At 39.4% G+C, this 19,753-nt stretch overlaps 1 protein-coding gene across 3 annotated transcripts in view; it reads left to right on the forward strand.

Moving 5' to 3' along the window:
- MAST4 (microtubule associated serine/threonine kinase family member 4) overlaps window positions 1–19,753 on the forward strand; it is a 308,358-nt gene extending 288,605 nt beyond the window's left edge. For all 3 annotated transcript variants that reach the window (XM_075488550.1, XM_075488551.1, XM_075488552.1), the window contains 10 exons: window positions 122–244; window positions 488–600; window positions 2,580–2,707; window positions 2,810–3,042; window positions 4,922–5,122; window positions 7,982–8,211; window positions 10,049–10,171; window positions 11,949–12,085; window positions 12,788–12,969; window positions 13,802–19,753. In XM_075488550.1, coding sequence (XP_075344665.1) covers window positions 122–244; window positions 488–600; window positions 2,580–2,707; window positions 2,810–3,042; window positions 4,922–5,122; window positions 7,982–8,211; window positions 10,049–10,171; window positions 11,949–12,085; window positions 12,788–12,969; window positions 13,802–17,655 — 5,324 coding nt within the window. In that variant the 3' untranslated portion in view covers window positions 17,656–19,753. The remainder of the gene's footprint in view (window positions 1–121; window positions 245–487; window positions 601–2,579; window positions 2,708–2,809; window positions 3,043–4,921; window positions 5,123–7,981; window positions 8,212–10,048; window positions 10,172–11,948; window positions 12,086–12,787; window positions 12,970–13,801) is intronic.

Raw genomic sequence — 19,753 nt, forward strand, 5'->3', positions numbered from 1 at the left:
ATGCCTGCAGTGATGACTGTGCCTTTCCATGATAATTTGCTTTTTTTGGCCAGGGATTTAGTTGAATTGATGTGAGAAGATTTGGTATAATTTTCTCAGTGTTTTTCTCTGGCTCCCCCAGGTGGTGCATATGAAGTAAAGCAGCATCAGTTCTTCAGGAGCCTTGACTGGAATAGTCTGCTGAGGCAGAAAGCAGAATTTATTCCACAATTGGAGTCTGAAGATGACACAAGTTATTTTGACAGTAGGTGTTTGGTGGTATTAAAAAAAGTGATGAACACCTTGTTTAAATAATCACTGCCTTTGACTTTTGCTTACTGCTTTGAAAATCTCCTTTGTCAGAACCACTGGCAGCTTGCAATTTCACTGGTGGTTTGACATTTCAGCAGAAATAATCCTAAGAATAAAATTACACATTTAATTAATATTAAAGCTCGGTACCCATTCTTCCTGATAAATTCAAATACTTTCATTCCCTTGTCTGTAGCTCGTTCTGAGAAATACCACCATATGGAAACTGAGGAAGAAGATGATACCAATGATGAAGATTTTAATTTGGAGATAAGACAGTTTTCCTCATGTTCACACAGATTTTCAAAAGTAAGTAAAAATTGCTGTAATGTTAGTATGTATTGTGTACCTAAACATTTTGCTACTTTATAGAGTTTGTTAGATATGGAAGAGATGTATAGGTCATTGTTAGATATGGAAGAGATGTATAGGACGTTGTTTCTTCAAGAAATGTTAACTGAAATTGAGCAAGAATGAAATGAATACCATTAAATCAAAACATGGGAAGATTCTGTAGGAAAGTTATTTCTTGAATCCTTAAGAAGGTAATAGAAAATTATATAAATAGGTTGGTATCTTCTGTAGAAAATTCATGGTATCATAAGAGAAGGTTTAGGGAGACTGTTCTGTTAAATGCTAATGCATGTTCCTTACATTGGTTTCCTTGTACATAGTTTGCATGTTGCTCCAGTTGTGTCCTGGGTATCTTGCAGGTGATGGCATAACAAAGGTTACAGTGCTAGCCTATAGTAGCTATTAATTAAATGACATTAGACTGAAGAGAAACCCAAAGTAGTGGTTAGCACGTGATTTGGTCATGGAGAGGTGTGAATTTGAGGAATTGATTTGAATGCTGTGAATTGAAGGTAAAGCTGACTGTCCAAAGGGTAGTATACTTTAGTAGTAGAGATGAGAGCTAATTATTGCTGGATAACGGACGCCAGTAGGAGCAGAGTGGACATGCTCAGGAAATACTGTGGAGGGTAAATTGGCAGGAAATAATGGAAGTGAAATGCCTAATGAGCATGCTTTTAGTCCTAACATGGCATCCAGCAGTGATTTTCAAAACCTTTCTATTTAAAAAGTTTCTTTAACCTACTTTAGGAACTGTTTAAAGGTATTTGGAAAGTCTGCATTTGTATCTTGTTTGGCCTGGGTTATGCGTTAAGGAATTGGTGGATTTTATGCTGGCTGTGCAGTACCACATATGTATTGTATCAGTGATAGCATGGAAGAGCAGAGACAGGAATCGTGGATGTAGTTATCCTCATTTTATGTAAACACCTTATTTTGACTTACTGGTATGTTTCAAATTCAGATACTGGTAAATGATGCAGTCTCTTTGGAGATAACTTGGACAAGAGGCAATGGACACAAACTGAAACATGGGAATTTTCTGTCTGAAGACAAGGAAACACTTTTTTACCATGAGGGTGATTGAGTGCTGGCACAGGTTGTCCAGAGAGGTTGTGGAGTCTCCATCCTTGGAGGTCTTCAAAAGCCATCTGGACATGGTCCTGAGCAACCAGCTCCAGGTGACCCTGCTTGTGCGGAGGGGTTGGACAACATGACCTGCAGAGGTCCCTTCCAACCTTGCTCTGTGATTCTGTGAACTTCTGACCTCTTGAAAGTTCTGTTCCACAGTAATAGTTTGGTTTATTAATGTCGTTATGCCATTGCATCTCTAGCTGTGCCTCTCAGGCTGTAGAATATACAGCTGACTATTTCTGTGTGCTGTTTGTCAGCTAAGCAAACAACAGACTTCCAATGATCAGTTTATTTTTTCTAAATCCTTTAGCCAAGTATTTTACTTTTAACTTCAAAGTCAGTTCAGATTAATTTTTCTGCTTTCCACACTTGACTGGTAGATACTAAGTCAGTATCTTAGGGTTAAGGCTTTTTTACCTTAACTGGCTTTGTGATTGTGAATTAATCCAAAATGTGCATTAATCCTGTGACCTAGAGACCCCAAAGCTATGGATTTTGTTTGTACTCTCTTGGTTCATGCAGTGAAATGAGAGAAAGCTGGTGAATTCATAATGAGAAGAGATGTTATTTGTGACCCTGTATGTGAGGAGCCAAGAAAGCAAAATAGGAGAGCATTTTAAGAACACAAACTTCTTGGAAATTTAAAAAGGCTCAAGAATTTTTAATTTTGCACTCTGAAATACTGTATAAGCATTTAGAACATGCAAAGTACAACCTGAAATGTCCTTTCCTGCATATTTTTTTATATCAAATATGTCAGTGATGAGTTGGGGTTTTTGTGGTTCTTTTGTCTGTAATAGGTTTTTAGTAGCATAGATCGAGTCACTCAAACGCAAGGTGAAGAAAAGGAAGATGCAGGAGACAAAACAAAAAGTGTAACATTGCCTTCTGTGGAATCTTTAAGCTGGAGTTCAGAATATTCTGAAATGTAAGTAGAAGGAGGTACTGAAAGTGGTCCATGTCCTGCTTGCCAGGTAGCAGGCCTCCTCATCTCAATAACTGCATGAGAGTTTGCTTATTTTTAATGCAGACAACAAATATCTACATCCATCTCCTCTGACACTGAGAGTAGCAGGCAGCGACACAGTTCTGGTTTGCTTCCGAAGTTGGCCGTATCAGCCGAAGGAGAACAAGATGATTCTACCAGCTTAGTGGGACCCCGAGAGGAACAGGAAAAGCGTGCGTTTGTGAGTGAGGAAATAGTGCAAGACGAACCTGAAGTAACCACTCCAGCAAGTACAATCAGCAGCTCCACACTATCAGGTAATTCACACTGGGTCTCTTGGCTGATGACATTATAAACAGTTGTGTACCTTCTTTGTTTAGCAGTAGCATTCATGGATTTAGAAGTCCTGTATTTCAGAACTGCTTTAAAAAAAAAAGCCATCCCAAGAGGGGTCTGGTTTGGGCTCGTTCAAATCTCGTTCAAACTCGTTCAAATAAAATCTCATTCAAACTTTCCCATACATATTTTCATATTTTTGGAAATGCTACGATTTGGTGTTGCCTTACTGACCCTGGAGGGTTGCTGGGCAAGTGAGTAAAACAGTGACTTGGCCATATAGCCTTTGCAGGTTCCTTCTGTGGAGAAAAGGAGTCTTAGATCCCTTCAGCACTTAAAGCACTTTTTATATCTTCCCTCGCTGAAGCTGATGATCTTTTGATTGATCATCTTGGACTTATTCCAACTGATCTGTATTGCTGTTTTCTAACACTCTGCGCTGCACCATTGTGTGTTTTTAATTAAGACATCTCAATGATGTACGCGTTTCAGAATTGGCAGGGTTGTCTTTGACTTGTGGAAGTCACTTTTGTCATTAGGAATCTAGGAGGGAGTGTTGTAAACCATTCCTTACTTAAATAATTTTTCCTTTATGCATCCCTCTCTAAGCTCAAGTATTTGCATGCATTTCAGTAGGATGCAGGGCCCTAGCATCATGCTGGTTTTGTACTTTCAGAGGAGAGTTTTGTATAACCATTGGAAGACCTGATACTTAACACAGATCTAGGCCTAGATCAGTCTCATGATTGTTCATATACAGGTTCCAGTTACCTTTTCTACACATTTACCTGTCTTCAGCTTATTTCTCTTTTGTACCTCACTGAGTTTTCTCAAGATGCCCCATACCCCTAATTTCCCTTGTAGTCCACATTTTCCTCCCCCTTCCTCCTCTCCATTTCTGGGAAAATAAATATCCTCAGGCTCATCCAGCTGTACAATCATTTCCATCTCTTTCCTTTGTCTAAAACCTTGACCGTGCTGTATCCCAAGTCTTGCTCACTCCCCCCAGCCCCGTGTTACGGTGTTGGCATTACCACATCAGTCACAGTGATAACTCAAAGCATGTGATCCTCTTCTGTCACTTATCAGTTAAATTTAAGAGTAATTTCATTTTTCTGTTGAGGATATTCAGTGACCTTAAAGGAATACTAGGAATTACTGCTGTGTCTTTAAACAGGCAACCTACCCTTGGTGCGTGTTTCATAGGGTCATACAACTTTCCTGTGACATCTTTGAATTTTTTAAGAAATCCCATGCAGGTTGTTCTTGTGACACAAGGCCTTTATGTTTTTCATTGTCTGCAACATTGTTGTCCTTCCTCCATTCAGTATTGTGGAAGTTCATTACCTATGGTAGACTAATACCAATGTGGTTGTAATACTGAGTTTAGTGGTGCCAGGTATCTTTCTCCTGTGTGGTAGAAAACCACCCAAAGAATAAAAGCAAAAGATAATAATTAAAAATAAAATTATACTTAGTGTTTTAATGATTTTGGAAAAGTTGTTAAGTTGATAGCAGCTGTGTAGGATTGGAGCCTTTCATTTACTTTAGGAGGAGTTCACATGAAAAATAAATGTATGATTAAGTTCTCTAAGATGAGTGCTGCATATTGAGATACCAGACTTGCTTCAGCTTTTGTATCATATTTTACTTTCGTCACTGACTACAAAAAACTGTTGCTTCAATTCATTCTGTTAATGTTTATGCATTCTGTAAGTCTAGAAGAATTACTCAGATTTCTGTAATGTTGTTTTATGAACTTGTTAACGGAAAGAAAAATTCCTATCTCACAATTGTACCGTTTCCCCTTCCTGACCCCCAGTTTTCCCTCAATGTGTTTATCCCTTCTTCTTTGTACAGTTGGCAGTTTTTCAGAGCACTTAGATCAGATAAATGGAAGAAGCGAGAGCATGGACAGTACAGATAACTCCTCAAAGCCACCCAGTGAGGTTGCGTCTCACATGGCTCGTCAGCGATTAGAAAGCACGGAGAAAAAGAAGATCTCTGGAAAAGTCACAAAGTCCCTTTCTGCAAGCGCTTTGTCCCTCATGATCCCAGGAGGTAGAGATAAATCTTTTTGTTTGAAATTTTATGATCTATGCATACTTGATGGTTTATGATGTAAATGCAAGATTTTTGAGAGTCCAGAATGGATTCTGTGTCACACTTTTTTGTTTCTCTTGTTCTTCACATGCGTTACTAGATGGTGCAATCTCATCAGTGAGTTACAGTGGTCACATTACAGCTGAGGAACCTTCTCTGACAGGCAAAAATGTAGCTTAATGGTGACTACGTTGTGTTTGACTGTGCATGCACAGCAGGATGCAGGCTTCAGTCCTTGGCCTGTCCTACAGTAAGGGCATAGCTTAAGTAGCTCACTGTGTACAGCTCCAAGAATAGCTGTTTGTCACAGCAGCACATTCAGCCTGACTAGTTCTCTCCCATCTCCCATAAGGAAAGGTGATAAGCCAGAGAGAAGTGTCACAAAAGCAGAAATAGCATGTAGGCTCCTGTTTGTACTACATTGGCTTACACGGAGTGCTCAGAATTTGAAGCCAGAAATACTGCTATAAGTAAGTGGAAGTATAACAGTAGTAATGAGTGTTTTCATATGAAGCATTGGTGCTTTGCTTTTTAATAGTTCAGAATCAAAGTCCAAATTTCCCAGACTTTGAGGGATTTTTTTCCAAAAGTGGGATTACATCTCACTTTTGCACACTTGGCCATATGCTGCTTTTAGACCTTAGGTGTAATATTTAAGTATCTGCTGGTCTGATAACATAACCCTGTGCTTGCTCCATATGTTCAAAGGTGGCTTTGACAGTAACTTCAGTAGGTTGCTTTAAGTCCACAGGCTAGTGGAGAATTGTGCAGTGTTGAAGAGTTTATTCTGGCTCTCCTCTTAGACTTCACCTGTCTTTGGGTTGTAAAGCACATGTGCCCTATGTGCTCCTTAATACCTTGGTGAGCAAACACTGTTGTGCATGTGTTTTGGAGACCTTGGAGAGGTGAAAGGCCCATCTGATCCCTATTACTGCAGGAATTTCAGATTCGCATCATGTTTTATACCCCTCTTCACCATACATTTAAAGAACAGCATAGGCTTCCTCTGCAGTGCCTGTAATTTCAGCAGCTAACCATGAGGATTTTATTAATGAGGTGAGTCAAGAGGAAAAATTTGAGTCTCAGTTAAAGAGGAGTATTTTGCCCCTGCTTGAATGAGGACAACTAGGTGACAATGAAAAGAATACTTAGCATTTCTATGATGCTGTCCAAATGTGAATGGTCATTCTTACAAAATGCATGAGAGAGATGAAGATGACTTTATTTTTACAATGAAAAAGATAGTGACCCTGTGCTCAGCCTGTTCAGGGCAGTGTTGACACTGAAAACTGCAAGTGGCTTGCAAACACTCTGGGCTTGTTTCTTGTGTAGACTCTTTCTTCCAACTAACATTTCTCTCCCAAATGTCATAAGTGTTTTTTTGGTATACCCCTGTAACAGTTAGCACCATGGTTATTTTTTCTGCTTGTAGAGGGCCTGTAGTGCATGCTGATTATTGATATCAGCTATCACAGGAGCATGATACACCCTCAAGTAACTACACAGCCAAGTTACATTCGACTTACTCATTAGTTTGTATTCTAGTAGTTCTTTCACAGCTGTCGAGTAAGAGTCACTAAGTTCAGAGATGATATAGACTGAGTTACTGTGCTCATTAAACTACAGTTTTCTTTCAGTTTAATCTCAGCATCGTTCTATAAACTTATCTTTGCCTACACCTAAAAATGTTGTCATTATTATCTATATCAACCAAAATCTTTTATGTTAGCTGTACCTAATACTGTCCAAAAAAACCCTACCTTGTTCATGTTTACCCATAAAATAAACTACAGCAACAGATGGCCAGTGTTCCTGACCTGAGTCGTGTAGCTGAGAGTCACAGGACATGTCCCACATGTAGCAGAGGGCGGGGGATCTGGGCATGTTTCAGAGCCAGAGGGTGACAGGGACAGCCCCCTCGGGGCCTGGCTGTTCTGTGGGATTTCAGCATTAACTCAGTGATACTCATCTCTGGTAGCCTCTGGTGACTCGCATCCAGGGGAGTAGCACCTCTGCTGCCAAACCGTATCTGCCTTCGTATGACATGGCTTGGCACGGACACCAAGCCTGGAATCTTTCTGGGCTGCATTCCTTTGCAGAGCTGTCACCCTGTTATAGTCACCAAAGTGGGTTTTATGCTGCTGCAATTGTGTTTACATTTGCACAAGCATGAGCACATAGTGCTTTCAAAACAATGAAATAAAAGGAAACCATAATGGATATTGTTGTTGCAAGAAATTCTTGTGGTCTTACGTGATGTAGCAGAATGTAGAAATGGAGGCTTGGTACAAGCATTGAGTTACTGTCCTATGTACCAACTAGATATTTTGGTTTAATTACAATAGTCTTTATCTGTATCTATATATAACTGAAACCAAAAGACCAACTAGTGCTTTGTTTAGCACTGCTGGACAATTTGGGGGATGGTTTTAGGTGTACTCACAATAACATCTGCTACCAAACTCTGATTTTCTTTTCATGAGTGTTTGTTAGGAAGAGGCTAATAATTGTTCTTGCAAAGTTACCAATTAGTGTGTTTCCTATCTAAAAGGAAAAAGCCGTCTACATGTAACAAGTTAACCCTTGCATTAAAAAACACAGTTTACACTACAGGGAAAGAAACCTAGTTCCAAGATCTGGTTGTTGGTTAAACTTCTTATTCACTAAGATACACACTGATTGAGGAGAATGTGTTTATGCAAAGACAATGATACATTTTGACACAAAGGTGTCATAAAACTAAGCAAATTCCTTGTTCTGTGTCTGCATTTGTGTGTGCTCAGAACATAGGCTAATAGGCAGATTTTTTTCTTCCAGATGTGTTTGGTGTTTCTCCTTTGGGAAGTCCTATGTCTCCTCATTCCCTATCATCTGATCCTTCATCCTCCCGAGATTCATCTCCCAGCCGTGATTCATCGATTGCTGGTGCAAGTCCTCATCAACCAATAGTAATTCACAGTTCAGGAAAAAAGTATGGCTTCACCATCCGAGCAATCAGGGTTTACGTGGGTGACAGCGATATCTACACTGTACACCATATTGTTTGGGTAAGATAATATGTTTTTTTGCTTATATACAGCCACAGAAAACTGTAATGATGTATTTGCTTTTGATTTTTGTACCTGTGGTGGTATTTATTTGTTGACAGTTACTCTGTAAATCATGATGTTGTGCCAAACAGTTTTCTTAGAATCAAATTCATGCTTGTACACAAGACCAGTGTTGGCTGTAGGGATGACACAAGCCACCTTTGGCAGAAGTGATACCTACATATGATGTTGACCTTCTGCATGGGTCACTTTCACTTTTGGCAAGTTTGGCAATTGTGAATAGCCATGTCTAAGTTCAGAGTACTGTGGCTTAGAAAACCAAAGGGTTGGTGCAGCCCCTCTTTGACTGAGGGCAAGATCTGCAAAAAACTAGGAGATTGTAAACAGCAATTGTTGAAATATGCATGGAGTTTATTAAACTGCATCAATTAAGGGATTCATGAAAGTCAACTATTTTACTAGACATGAGTGTGCTGATTTCCAGCACTGATTTTCTTTTGTGTAGAAATGTGCAAATCATTTGGAATTGTGAATACCTTTGAAGATTCTATGGCACAGGAAAAAGACTGACTGTCTTGAATAAATCATGTATTTTTCATCCTCTTTTCACTACTGATTTGAACGAAGTGGAGACAGGCTAAAAGAAAAGACAGCAGTTCTTACATTTCATTGGTTATCAACCTCCTTAATTGTAAAATAAATATATATTTATGTAAATGTATATTTATATTTATTTTATAATTGAGGTTGATAACAAATTATATATTTTATATAATTTATATATTATACATACATAAGTACTGTGTGTGTGTAAACTAAAATATTTCAACTACCTTAAAATAATTTTGAAAAATTGATTACAAATATATCAAAAGCTTTGAAGTTTTGTACAGTGCTTTGTTTTAAATATGTATTGTAGGTTTTGAAGTAGCAATGCTACTGATGTGGTAGTGTATTACGCATTTTTCATTCATGTTGTTTACCTCTCAGACCTATTAATCTGTCAAGCACATTGAATCTGGAGAATAGGGTACATTTGATTGATAATGGAATAAATAAAGAACTTGGATTTCTTGCCACTGGTGTAGCATCACATCAGTGAAAGGAAGGGGAAAAAATGGTAAAAGTGAAACCTTGGCTTTTTTTCAGAACACTTTAGGTTTGTTGGGTTTTTTTAGCTCTGTAAGCACTGTAGGCTTCAGTAGTGACTGCATGACTTAAAATTCTTCAAAAGCTCATTTTAAAATATAATACATTATTTAAGCCACCTTCAAAGTAATTTGCAATTCACTTTGTTTTGGTCATTTGTCATCTTTGTGCTGCACTATTCCCTCTAATGGGCAGCCTGGTGAATTTGAACCAAATGAAAACAATCCCTAACTATATGGTGGAGTTAATTTTTATCATGATTAAGGGTACTGCATGTGACCACATGCCTTAATTACATCAGTATTTCTCAGTGTTGGATGCTAAAAATCTTCATTCAGTTCTGATATTTTGCCATGGGGAGTGAAGCACCCCTTCTTTATCATGCATGAAAACTGCCCTGCTATGCAGAGCTTACTTAATACCAGTGGCAACAAGCAGTGTTTCAGTGAGCTTTGAAACAATTCCAGGCCCCGTGTAAGTATAAAGTTTGAGTAAGCAGTTGATAGTGAAATGGCTGGTCTGATTTTTCTTCTTTTCTTCCTTTATATAACTTAATATCTGTAAGTTTTCTTCATTGCCAACTGGTTTCATAGAAAGAGTTCATTAAACACAGCCTACCCTTGAAAGTATGAAGATTAAACAGGAGTCCCATTTTGTATATACTCTCTTTGTCTCTTATTTCCAGAATGTGGAAGAAGGAGGTGCGGCTTACCAAGCGGGTTTAAAAGCTGGAGACCTGATTACTCATATCAATGGAGAGCCAGTGCATGGTCTTGTTCATACGGAAGTCATTGAGTTGTTGTTAAAGGTAACTCTTGGACAACTGGGGTACAAAAACATTTGCTGTTTTCATCAAGGATTGAGGGGTTATGTTTGTTTCCTTCAGAGATTAGTTACCAGATTTTGTTGTTCAAGTACAAACTCTAAGCTACTGTTGCACAGATCTGAAGAAAGGTCAGTGACTTCATATATCCTGCTATGATTTTAGTTTCTCTGCAATAAAATAGCACTGCTGCTGAGATAGCTGAAGTACATTCAAGACACTGACACAAAGAGATGTCTCTGTCTCTCAAAAAATGTGACATTTTCAAGCACTTTCTTGAATTCCCCCATCTTCATCAGGTAATTCAGGCTTTTGATGATGATGCTACTTCTCGTTTGCTCCTTTTAAAGTGAAATCAATGAGGAAAAGTGGAAACCAAGAATATGAAATATTTTCTTGCCTACTGTACAGGAGTTTGCCTTTCATAATCTTAAGGCCCAAAAGGGTTTTTTCTCGTACATAGGCAGGCATGTCCCACAGGGCTTGTTGCTTAATTAAGTTCTGATCCTGCAATTGGACTTTTATGAATAATCTATCACATTTTTTCTCTTGTGGAGTTTTCCAAGGTCTATCCTATTAGAAAATTATAATTTTTCCTTAAAAACAAACAAAAACCCCAACTTTTTTTAATGAGTGGTATTGTCTTAGCTTTTCACTGTAGCTGACCATATTGCAGTTTTTACGTAATCTTTTCAGCACAGACTAATGTAGGTCAGAATTATTTTAAACAGCTGTATATTTACTTCATATATTATTAACAATTTATGGTGTTACATGCAGAGCTTTGCCTGTCAAAGGGAGTATAAAAGTTATAAAAGAAGATGGGAAAGCAATGAAGTAATGGGGAAATATAAAGAGCTGAGGAAAGATACAAAATACACCTTTCCTTAGGTCTTTATTTTCCTTCTCTGAAACCAGGAGGAGCTTCCCAGTTTTCCAATTTTGCAAGAAATGTGTAAGAGAAAATTCTATAAGCAGTTGGGTCTGCAGTTGTTTTCTGTGTCAGATACAGAAAAAGAGAAACATGGCAACCCTGCTCACTACTTACAAGACTAAACTCAAAACGAGAGATTGTTGTTTATCCAAATGTGCTGTATCATAAATTAATTTGGGCTATTGGAATTCCTTTGAAAAGAAGTTCACTGTAGTGGTATACAGTGCTGGGCAGGAGGCATGGGTTTTTAAAACATAATACAGATATTTCCAGTTGGTTTTATTTATTGAGTCATCTGTTCATGCAAACAGTCCTAAAAAGCTTAACTTAATCATATTTGTCACCTCTTTTGAACAAGACAAAAGGTTTGTTTGGAATTGATAATGACGATTAAGTTTTAGCCTCCATTTCATCATTGTAACAATCGGTACCTGAGACATGAATGGCCAGTGAATGGACCACTGCACAGTGACAGCTGTTCTTTGTGGGAAAATAGGATGTTTCTGAAGAAGCTTTTATCTTGAAAATTGCAGTTTTGGTCAATCCTTGGTCTCCTCCTGTCTAGCTACAATTATTGGAATTTCTCCTTGTCCCAAAGCTGGAATGGAGGAAGTTTAGGAAATTTGACAGAATTTGAGAATTTTGCAGTTATTGTTTATCTGACATAAATTAGCCTGGCAACATCTGCATAGGGCTCCCTATACTGCCAGCTCTTACTGTGATGCTGGAGTTCTGTCTTGTTGCATTTGTGTTTGTGGTGTAGCTTCAATTTAAGGCAAAGTCATCTTGTATTAGTTGTGCCTAAAGGCTCCTCCTCCATTTTGGCAGAGTGGTAACAAAGTCTCGGTAATGACAACCCCTTTTGAAAACACTTCCATCAAGACAGGACCTGCCAGGCGAAACAGCTACAGGAGCCGAATGGTCAGACGCAGTAAGAAAACCAAGAAGAAAGAGAGTTTAGAGAGGTGAATAATCCTTTTGTTTCATGGTGAATATGCTTCCTTGTGTGTGTGTATGCATAACAATTAATTTAAAATATGAAGTCATTACAGTTCTCTCTCTTGTTTTCTACATCTTTTTACCTTCTTCTATGAGATCCTATGGTTGTAACACGTCCTTCCAATCCTGTTTTGCCTAAACTAGATCTGTTAAAATAACCCCTCAAAATTTTGCATGGCACACACATAGATCTGGGGAAGAAAGTGAATAACTGACGTTGCATTTTAATTTGGTTTAAGTATATCTTTTTGTACTTGTTTAGTTAAACTTTCTAGTGCTAAGTTTATGGGCATTTTTAGTTTGATAAGTTTATTTTGTATATACATCACTAGTACTTTATAGATATTCCTTCAGTTTTGGTGAGCTCTTTAATTAAGAAAAAGAAGATTTATACTCATAAGGAGCTAACTGTTCTTCTGAAATACAGTGAGTAAGTTTTAGTACAAATAGATTTAGTTACAATATTCTACCTATTAGTAAATCAGGATGTTTTCTAAACTTCATGCTCTGCAGTGTGGTTTGCTTTCAAGTAAACTTAGATTTAATATTTGCTTTTCTGAGGGTAATGGGAGAGGGAAGCAATGCCAGCTTGCAAGAGTTTTGCCTGTGGTAATAGTATCTTCTGTGCATCTTAACTTCTGATTAATGCTGTGCTGTTCTCATGCTAGGAGAAGATCTCTCTTTAAAAAGCTGGCCAAGCAACCCTCTCCTCTTCTTCACACCAGCAGAAGTTTCTCCTGCCTGAACCGATCACTTTCATCAGGGGAGAGCTTGCCTGGGTCTCCAACCCACAGCTTATCTCCTAGATCACCTACCCCAAGCTACCGCTCTACTCCTGATTTTCCATCTGGTGAGTATGAAGGAGTGGAGGGCAGAGGAATAGGACTTGAAGTGTATTCTACTTCTTGTGAGTCCCCCAGATCTGATACACTCTGCTAAGACTAGTCAGCTCTGACAAGCATAATCGGTTTCTTCCTGGAAAAAGGGAATAAGATTCCTGATGCAAAATCAAAGATGTTTTCATGATACGGAAGCACCTCAAAGGAAACTGTCTGCTAGTTTGTCCCAGAGTTTAAATCTAAGTGCAATGGCTATAAGTTAAGTAATAAACAATCCAAGTTTGGAGTAAAAGGTAGAATCTTGCCTAGGAGAGGCTGATTGATAAAAGAATGAAACTGAGGAAAAAGTTGCTACATAATGGAACTAGCATGGGCACCCATGAATGCAGATTTATTGCTGAAAAGATTGGCTGGGTGCTGAAATATGCATCTTTCTGGCTCCTAAAAGCCTGCCCCTTTTTCCTGTTTTACTTTTGTCATTATTTTAGTGTGTACTAAAAGCGACTGCTGTTGTACAACCCCTTAGCAAAGGTAAATTATTTGGAAAGCCCAGATCATTGCTTTGAAGTGGCAGAAAGCATTAGGTATTCTATTTAAATAGAAGGAAGCAACAACTTAAAAGGGGATGAAGGAACAGAGCGGGAAAGGGAGAAATAGCAATGTAATTGGAATGATGAGGGGTTTACAGCCCAGTCACTCAAAACCTTCCAAATTTTGGAACATTGTGGCAGCAGACGGCACGTAGGCCTTTTGGACCGGTGAAAGTTCTGTGTCTCACTGAACATTTAGACAATATTAAAAAAATCTTGCTAATCTTGATTGGTTTGTTTGTTCTTTTTGTAGGTACTAACTCTTCCCAGAGTAGCTCCCCTAGTTCAAGTGCTCCCAATTCTCCAGCTGGTTCAGGACACATAAGACCCAGCACTCTTCATGGCTTGGGTCCAAAGCTTGGCGGGCAAAGGTACAGATCAGGAAGACGCAAATCAGCTGGCAGCATTCCCCTCTCTCCTCTTGCACGGACACCTTCTCCAACACCCCAGCCAACATCCCCTCAGCGATCTCCATCACCATTGCTAGGACATTCGATTGGAAATACAAAAATAGCTCAATCTTTTCCTAGCAAAATGCACTCTCCTCCAACTATTGTAAGGCATATCGTTAGGCCAAAGAGTGCAGAGCCACCAAGATCTCCACTGTTAAAAAGAGTCCAGTCTGAAGAGAAACTTGCACCCTCTTACGGCAATGATAAGAAACACTTATGTTCACGCAAACACAGTCTGGAAGTGACCCAGGAAGAAGTGAATAGAGAATTGTCCCAAAGGGAAGTAACTCTTCAGAGCTTGGAGGAGAATGTATGTGACGTGCCATCACTCACACGAGTCAGGCCTGCAGAGCAGGGCTGCTTGAAACGACCTATCTCCCGAAAATTAGGTAGGCAAGAATCCATCGATGAGCTAGACAGGGAGAAGCTGAAGGTCAAGATAGTTATGAAAAAGCAAGATTTTGCTGAAAAAGCAAATGCTGCTATACATGAACCTAGCAGTGAACCAGAAAATCCCAATACCTTAAGATTGGAAGAAAGAGACAAAAAAGCATTCCAGAAGGTGTTAGAAAGATCAAATCAGTTGGAAACAAAAATTGTTGCTTTGGAGACCCAGTCAGCTGGTGGCATACTCAAAGACACCCTTCAGAAGAATGCAAACTTGAGATCAAATGATGGTGTTGCTTTAGATGCACAGGTGGTGTGTCATGGGCCTCCACCTAATGAACTCAGTCATACTTCTTATGACTTCAAAAGAATTTCTCCTCCGTGTACACTGCAAGATGTACTACCTCAGTCCTCTGACAGGATGCTAAATGGAAAGGGAGAAAACACAGATAAAAATGTACCAACAAAAGAATTTGTCAAATTTGAAAGATTAGATGGTAAACTTGCAAATATTGATTATCTTAGAAAGAAAATGTCCATTGAAGAAAAAGATGACAGTGTCTGTCCAGTGCTAAAACCCAAGCTGACATCAAACGTTCATGAATGCCTTCAACTTAATACAGGCAGACCCATAAACATACAGCAGGACTCCACTGCAGTTGCTGATGGTAGAGCATTTATTGTCAGTGCACATGCTGCTCAGATTAACTCAGTTTCTTTTGTTCCTCTCAAGACCTTGAATGGCCGAGCAGACATGAATGTGGAAAAATCAGCCCTTATTTCCACTGAGGCTCCTGTCAGAAAAAGTCCATCAGAATATAAACTTGATGGGAGGTCTGTTTCCTGTTTGAAGCCGATAGAAGGCACTCTGGATATTGCCTTACTTTCTGGGCCACAGGCTTCGAAGACTGAACTGCCTTTGTGTGTGCTGCCAGAAGGGCAGAGCACCAGCAGTGATGGGAGTGGTGGGAAGGCAGAACTGGCCTGTCAGAAAGAGCAGTTGTTGAGCTATTCAAAATCTGGCAGAGTCAACATATCAGCACCTCAGGTTCTGCAAACAAGCAAGAGTTCTCCAAATCCACCAATCGTCTCTGTGGCTGCAGAAGTAGTGACAGAGAAAAAGGTTTCAATTCCAGCTACTAAAGGCAATACTTCTGTTATAGAAGCTGTTCAAAAGAAAGACACCTCCCCTTCAAAACAAAAGGACAATTCCATGGAGGCAAAGTCTTGTGTTATGCAAAGTCAGAGTGTTAAAACTACTCACACATACTCCAAACTTTCTGCTGTCCAAAGCACTCCTGAAAAAGCTGTAGGAAAAGAGAAGCAAATACAAAAGCAGTTGCCTGCCAAACAGCCAGTAGCCCAGACAAATTGTGAGCTTATCCCTGCAAAGGTGGAGGTGATCAGGGAGTCATCTCTGAAGGTATCTGTCTCGGATGTCCTGATAACGAGCTACTCCAAAAGCAATGAAAAAAATAGTGCTAATTTTGCCATTCCACCTCAGATGCAAGGAAAAATACAGGCAGCTGGCCCCAAGGCACAACCTAAGGATGGTAGAGAATCACTGAAACAGCTAGGCAAAGATGACAGCAGTGTTGCTAGTAGTTTTGTTGAAAGGGACATAACCAAGGAGAAAGTTCTCAGTGAGTCTAAGAAAGTTATGGCAGAGTCAAAGAGTGAAGCTCTTCCATCCAAACGGCCCATGCAACCCTCAATAGATTGTGATCCTAAAAATGAGAAGTCTGCATCGGTTTCCTCTGTGCAGAAGGACAATGCCAAAGATTTAGGAAAGAAAGATCAGAAACAACTCACTGACATAAGGCTTCAAACTACTGAGAGAGAGCAGTCCAGCCAAGTTCCTCGGCAGCAACTTAATGCTTCAGGCTCCCCTGCTGTGCGAGATACTGTAAGCAGAAGCTGTGCTGTAGATGTTCACGTAGGTGTTCAAGAACACGTGAAGCCTGCTGCCACCTATGTGGAAAGCAGCAGTAATAAACACAGGCCAGTCTCTGATACAAATTCCTCCGAGTCCAAGTACTCGGATAAAGAGACATTGTCACAAAAACCATGCACTCCAACCGTAAGAGAAAAAGAAACTATTATTCAGGTGTCTACCAGCTCCCAGAAAGATGGGAAACATGCCAGTAAAAATGTGCTAGATTCCATTTCTTCTGTTTCAGGCTCTTTGAGAAAAATGATCAATGAACATGTGCAGGCCGAAAGGCCAGTGAGTTTGGAGCATGGCTCAGTAGCCACCCTCCAAATGAGCAGCATCACTCCTGACACCAAACCCAAATCCTCTGCTGTGGGCCCGCTGCTAGCAGGCTCAGAGAGTTCTAAGCAGATGCAGAGGCAAGAACCAGCAGGCTTGGGGGAATCTGCTGATAAAAAGCAACTTCACCTCAGTGAAAAACAAACCATGTCTCCAAAGTTTTCCACTGTGAAAGACTGTCTCTTGCTGAGCAAACAGGCAGACAGAAGTCCTAGTAACCAGATGATCTCTGCAGACAAAAGACCCGAAGGAAAAATATGCACTGACGCACTTTATGTTCAGCTTGACAGTGGGAAAGTAGAGCCTACCCTTTGCCTTGCAAACTGCGATGCCAGAGGGAAAGGAGCAGAAAAAGTGACCACAAGTAGCAAAAGCTCTCAAGATTCAAAAGGCAAAGGACAAGTTAATCAAAAACAGCCAGAGGATGCAAACAAGCAGATTGCAATAAAACATTTGTCAGCTGCCAGCGGGCAGAGTTCTTGTCGTGTGGCTGCAACACCGGGAAAGCTGCTGACTTGTTCAGCCAATTTCTCTGAATGTAGACAAGAAGTATCTGTTTTGTCTTCAGCGAAGAGTGATGCATCTTCAGCAAAGGTTAAAGCAGGCTCACCTGAGCTTCCTGCAACCTGCAAGGAACTAAATAAGAAAAGCACCTCTTCCGCAGGGAGCGGTAAGGCAGAAATGACTAAAAGTGTTTCACTGATGGCCTTGCACAGTGCTGCTGTTGTAGTGGAAGCCCACCACCCTGCTTCAAACCTTGGGGGGAAACCTGGAAATCAAGAAAAGTCTTTTTTTGTTAACACTGTGGATGTTAAGGGAAAAGATGCCGTTCAGGCTCAGCAGTCTGCTTCAAGAAAACAGAATGTAGGTAAAGATTTATCCAGGTCAGCAACCACACCTGACCGCCCTAACGCACTTTCTAATGACAAAGACTCAGCTCGGCAGCGGCGAGGAAAGGAAGTTTCACGGAGCAGTCCTCACAAAAAATCCTGTTAACTGTAAGACCTGGCAGGTCTCAATTCAAGACTAGCTGAAACAATGTCAATATATTGGACTGCCTTTAAACCAGCACTGTGTCGTGTCTTTGTGCAGCAAAGCTTTCATGTCACTGAAGAGACAAGACAAGGGGATATATAAAGAAAGAACTTTTTTTCAAAATGCCTTCCCAATTGTAACCGGTAAAACTGTTACCATATAGTATTTGTACAAAAATACCTTTACAGCTGAGAGCTGTTGAAGAAGAGATTTTCTCTGTAAATACCTAGAGATGTGTTTGGGGTTTGAATGTAGCATATATACTTTGCTGCTGATTGCATTGTTTACTCTCCTCTTTTTTAAGATAGTTGCTTTGCCACTTATTTGCCATACTCGAATATGAAACCGAATTATTAAAACTCAGACCTGGCATGGACATGCACAAGCATTGGTCTGACTGGACAACAAAAACAGGCCACATTTTTACTTACTAAAAATCCTAGCTAGAGGTGGTTAGAAAAACACTAGTACAGAATAAATATGCTGACTTATTGTGAGTTTTTACATGTATTTTTAATAATCCAATTTTGATAGTACTGTACCTGGCTGACTGCTTCACCAGATCTAACACAAGACCTAACTGCATCTCCCTACTGCACAAAGCCTGTCTCTTAGAGTAGGTGTCGTTAAAGCTATGGGAGGACCACTTGGTTATCAGGGCATCCCAACAAGAGTTGTGTTCTCTGGTGAAATGGTGGTTCTCATCTTGTCTATTGGGAGTGTGTTCTGTGACCTTCACCTCAGACAAGGCTGAGACTCTGAAGCACATGCCGTGTGCTTAGTTTTTGCTGCAATCCTCTCTTGATTTCCTTAAGCTTTTTTAAATTCAGGCCCTTACAGTGTGAGGCACAAGTATAAGCACATGACTTGCAGTACTAGTATGTTCATCCCTGGTTTTTAATACATTTAGAGAATACATATTATCATGGCATATAGGTGTGCATAATTAGCTTCATACAGACGTAGCTTTTTTCCTATTTTATGAGAAGTAAGGTAAAAAGGAAAAAAAGCAGTTTCAGTATCATATCTTCAAAAAAGTTAGGGACATCCAATACATTTTAATACATAGCTGGGGCCTTATGTTGTAGACTTAACTTGCTGTTTTTAGCAAGTAGTTCTGGGTTTCACATTCATTTCTAAATGCATTGAGTAGCTCCATACATTTCATAACATAATCTTTTTATTTGTATGCAAAAAAAGTAAATACTGTACTTATAAAAGAAGCATTTTGTAACAAAGGAACCTGTTGGAGCTATTTGGTGCTAGAATGTGACTGTCTTTTTACTTTTGCTAAGCCTTATTTAAATTTTGTATACTGTGGAACATGTAGACTTTGATCATTTTAGTGTGGAGGTATTTAGTTTGTTTTGAAGGATGAAAGGTAAAATTTGAAACATGTACAGAAGCACTACAAAATATCCTTTCAGATATGTGTTTTTTAATGATTGGGATCAATAGAATGGTGGTTTTGCTTATTTCTGTTATATGTACGCACAGTAGAGCTAGGCCCCTACCTGTTTCATCAGGGCTTACGGATTGTCTTTCTGTCTCAAAAGCTAGAAAATTGTTCATAAAAGCACAGTGTAATCTTGACTTTGAGGTTTGTTTGACAACTGACAGCGTGCAGTATTCATTTCCCTCTGGTGAAAACTTGATTATACTGATTAGTTGGGTTCAATTACAGCAAACCAGTTATGGAAAGATATCACAAACAAGTCCTCCTGATTTTTCATGTGGCACTAGAACATTCATACTGCCTTTGATGTGTTCACAGAGGAGCTAGTGAGCAATGGATAATATTTTTTGAGCAGTTTTAAAGATAAAATGGTCTCAACATTTACAGTTCATCTGTGCTTTGGCAGTTACTACAAATGAATGCTAATGCACTTCGAAATAACATTTCTGTCTGGGAGGTATTTCCTAGTTTACAGTCTTCTGCGTTTTTCAGCTATCATCTTGTTTCCTTTAAAGCACATCTAGCTATTTGTTTACAGTATACCTTTATGTATATTTTGTATAGTTCGTTATCACTTCTGACTAATAAGTTCTTTGCATTTTG

The sequence above is a fragment of the Mycteria americana genome, chromosome Z (assembly GCF_035582795.1).
Source record: "Mycteria americana isolate JAX WOST 10 ecotype Jacksonville Zoo and Gardens chromosome Z, USCA_MyAme_1.0, whole genome shotgun sequence".
NCBI lineage: Eukaryota > Metazoa > Chordata > Aves > Ciconiiformes > Ciconiidae > Mycteria > Mycteria americana.